Genomic DNA, 3,993 nt, shown 5'->3' on the forward strand with positions numbered 1-3,993 from the left:
CTGAACCCAGGAAGCAGAGGTTGCGGTGAGCCGAGATCGCGCCATTGCACTCCAGCCTGGGTAACATGAGTGAAACTCTGTCAAAAAAAAAAAAAAAAAAAAAGAAAACACTGGAAATACCCACATATATAAGCCCTTATAGATTTTCCCCTATTTTTTCACATCCTTCCTCTTCACACTCTTAACCATGTGATCCTCCATATGATGCAAATATGCCTTTAACAAAACCACCTACATGTATACGCAGACACAAATATCCTCATTCCTCTCAAATTTCCAAGCATTAAGCATCCACAGATGAACAAAGAGATACACTCAATACATATGTAAAGTACATAAAAGATACTGTGAAACTGAATCAGGATACCTTTCATATCCACCAAAACAAGGAACCAAAGCTCAAGGGCAATGTCGCATGAGCCCCTGGGGTCACTTACACTTATCAGAACAGGTCTAAGGCAACACTGAAGCTGTCAAGTCTAGACCTGAGACCCGGCACAGAGGGTACATCTCTCACCCACTGCTGCTTGGCACACAAGGGGATACATGCATATACCTCTACCTGAAGCCTCACCAGGAAGTCACCTGCTCATTCCTGCTGTCCTATCTGACCTGCCCGAGCTCACCCTCTCCTAGCATTGTAGCAGCAGTGAGGGCACAATCAGTAAGGCTTCCTTTCACCAAAACCAGAAATCCAGGCCCTCTCTATTCCTATGGCAAAGCTAATGTTTCCCACACCTAAGACTCCTCTGCTGTCTCACTGTGTATCTCCTCTTCTATGTCACCTCAAAAAAGCCAAGTGGCCATTTCTCCCACCTAGGCCTTTTATCTGATTCGTCTCTGTCCAATCTAGTGTACAGCTGCTGAAGACACCAATTACAGGATGGTCAAAAAGAGGATCCTCAGATACGGGAGGAGTACGTAGATATATAAAAGAAATGGTCTGATTTCTTTTAATGTAATAGATTAAGAAATAATGCAAATAAATTATTTAATGGAGAAAATAAAATCTAAGATACAAAAAAATTGGTAGAAATATCAAATTTATATTCAGAAGACTACTTTAGAGCCTTTCTTCATTCCTATAATATTAAGTCAAAATATCTGGTCAGACTGAGATTCCTTTCTAGAAGGAAATGAACATCATGGATATACGGGATTTCAATTATTTGTTTTTATCTACTCACCATGGTCCACGAGCCAAGCCATACATAAAGAATTCAGCTTCTCATCGAAGAATTCCACACCCTACAGATACAGAAGATTCCATTAATATACATTGTCAAATTCAGAAATAAAGATGGTCTATTTATACACCAAGTTTACCTAAAGGCTAAAAAAACTGTTTCCAAATAAACTGAATTCATTAAAGAGACAGAAAGGAAACACCAAAGGATTCATAAACAAACCATAAATCTATTTTATTGGATAGAAATCATAAACAAAAAAAAAAGCATAGGTGAGCTGGCCTAGGCCCTGCTAGGTAAAAGAGAACAGGGTGGCCAGAAGCCAGCCATGACACTGTAAAAGAGTAGGAAGAACGCACCGTGGATGGTCTGCCAAGCAAAATCTGGATTACCCATAAAAATGAATTACCAGGAAAAGACCTGTCAGTAATATTATTAATTCGCAATTGTCTTCCTGTTTGGTTACTATCATAACAAATCCTTAAAGATAAAGCAACTGACCTCAAGACAGAGATATCCCCAATTAGAGTATTTTTGAAACAACAGGAGAAAGCCCTGGAGGGAGAATAAAGCATGCCCAGGACTACAGGAAATGTGGCTCAGGCATGGCTTGCTCCCCCAGCCCTGTTCCTCTTGACTGTCAAAAGGTGGCCACTTCAGTGCAGGCTGGAGATGGGCTCCCGGAGCGGATTTACAGCCCTCTTACCCTGGGGCTTTTACACCACATGGGAGAATGCTGTGATAGTGCCTCCCTTCTGGGGTCTACATGTTTATGGTCTTGCTTCTTTGAACTCTAAGAAGTTCCTGACTGGTGATTCTATATTTTAAATAGAGAGGTAATATAATGTTTCAGTACTTTGAAAATAGTGATTGAATAAAACAAAATAGCTTTTTTTTTTTTTTTGAGACCAAGTTTCATTATATTGCCCAGGCTGGAGTACAATGGCGTAACTCAGCTCACTGCAACCTCTGCCACCCGGATTCAAGCAATTCTCCTGCCTCAGCCTCTCAAGTAGCTGGGATTACAGGCATGAAGCACATGCCCAGGTAATTTTTGTATTTTTAGTAGACAGGGTTTCACCATGTTGGTCAGGCTGGTCTCTAACTCCTGACCCCGGTGACTGGCCCACCTCAGCCTCTCAAAGTGCTGGGATTGCAGGTGTGAGCCACTGCACCTGGCCCAAAATAGTTTTGTATTAAAAGATCATTATGAACAAATCTTGGCATACACTTAGATTACATCAGCCAAGGTTTTTTTTCATTTCAGGTTGCGAATTTTCCTTCAGTTTTAATTAATCTTTATTTTCCAGTTTTTTGTTGTTGTTGGTGGTGGTGGTGTTTTTGCGACGCAATGTCTCTCTGTCACCCAGGCTGGAGTGCAGTGGCATGATCTTGGCTCACTGCAACCTCTGCCTCCTGGGTTCAAGCAATTCTCCTGCCTCAGCCTTCAGGGTAGCCTCCCAAGTAGCCTCCCAAGTAACAGGCACCCACCACCATACCTGGCTAATATTTTGTATAGTAGAGATGGGGTTAAACCATTTTGGCCAGGCTGGTCTCAAACTCCTGACCTCAGGTGATCCACCTGCCTCAGCATCCCAAAGTGCTGGTATTACAAGCGTGAGCCACTATGCTGGGCCTATTTTCCAGTTATTGTAGTTTAACTTTGCACTTACTTACCATGGTCCACAAGCCAGGTCATACCTAAAGTCTTGAGAGAATTTTATAAATTTACTATTTGATATAAAGATATTTAGAGATAAAGAAAAATTAAGAAGAATATATACACTAACAAGAAGTTGAAATTGTAAAACAAAATGTTCATGACTGAGGCATGTCACCCCTGACAGACAGGTTATAAGTCAGCCAAAGACACCATCTGCCTTGCTTTCACACTGCTCTCTATAGAGCTAGCAACCCTGGGAAACTTTCCAGGTCTAGAAGGAGCAGAGGTTAAAAGAAATGGTAGTAAAATGCACCCTCCCTTCCAGACAGTTTTGGTCTTTAGCAAGTAAGTTAACCACAGCTCCTCTCCACTCTGGAGAGTAGATCCATGGCAATCACCTGTGAAGAGATGATGACCCATAGCACTTGGGAGTGACAGAGGAAAAGGATGACAAAATAACTTCACTTGATCCCATTAGCTAGGCACTAATATCTCTGGCATCCTTTCAAAGAATGAGACACTTTAAATTTTATAAAACATATAACGCCACAGACATCCACAAAATGCATGTTCATAAACTAAACATACTAAAATTAACAATACAAATTCCAGAGATCAAGAAAAGAAAAAATAAATTCCATATGCTGTGACCTGAAAGGAATGGGAATGAGGAAGGGAAAACAAACTGTAGTATAAACTGACACAGCTTTCTCAAAAAATACTCAACAATCAACAAACGTTGGCCATGCACAATGGCTGATGCTTATAATCCCAGCTACTCAGGAGGCTGAGGCAGGAGGATCATTTGAGGCCACGAGTTTGAGACCACCCTGGACAGTAGGAATGGGAAATAAAATACAGTCCCTGTCCTTAAAAGAGATCACCCATCTCCCCAGATAGACTGTAGCAGACAGTTATAATACTCTGTAATAAGTGTGCTACCAACAGGATAAAAGTGCATCAAACTTAGAACTGTCTAGGCCACCTACACAAAAAAAAGGGAAGAAGTGGCTATAAAACCCAGCTTTGAAATTTTAACTAACACAGTATTAGGGTAGAACTAAACATGAAACCCAAATAGTAACAGATAATGTGAGAATGTGGACTCTGACTAAAATACTAACATTACAAGCTTCAGTGCTT

General features: G+C 40.9%; 1 protein-coding gene across 2 annotated transcripts in view; it reads right to left on the bottom strand.

The window, feature by feature from the left end:
• Window positions 1–3,993, bottom strand: part of PPP2R1B (protein phosphatase 2 scaffold subunit Abeta) — a 41,383-nt gene that overhangs the window by 20,748 nt on the left and 16,642 nt on the right. For both annotated transcript variants that reach the window (XM_017517668.2, XM_017517667.2), the window contains one exon: window positions 1,188–1,248. In XM_017517668.2, coding sequence (XP_017373157.1) covers window positions 1,188–1,248 — 61 coding nt within the window. The remainder of the gene's footprint in view (window positions 1–1,187; window positions 1,249–3,993) is intronic.

This window comes from Cebus imitator, unplaced genomic scaffold (genome assembly GCF_001604975.1).
Source record: "Cebus imitator isolate Cc_AM_T3 unplaced genomic scaffold, Cebus_imitator-1.0 Scaffold641, whole genome shotgun sequence".
NCBI classification, from domain to species: domain Eukaryota; kingdom Metazoa; phylum Chordata; class Mammalia; order Primates; family Cebidae; genus Cebus; species Cebus imitator.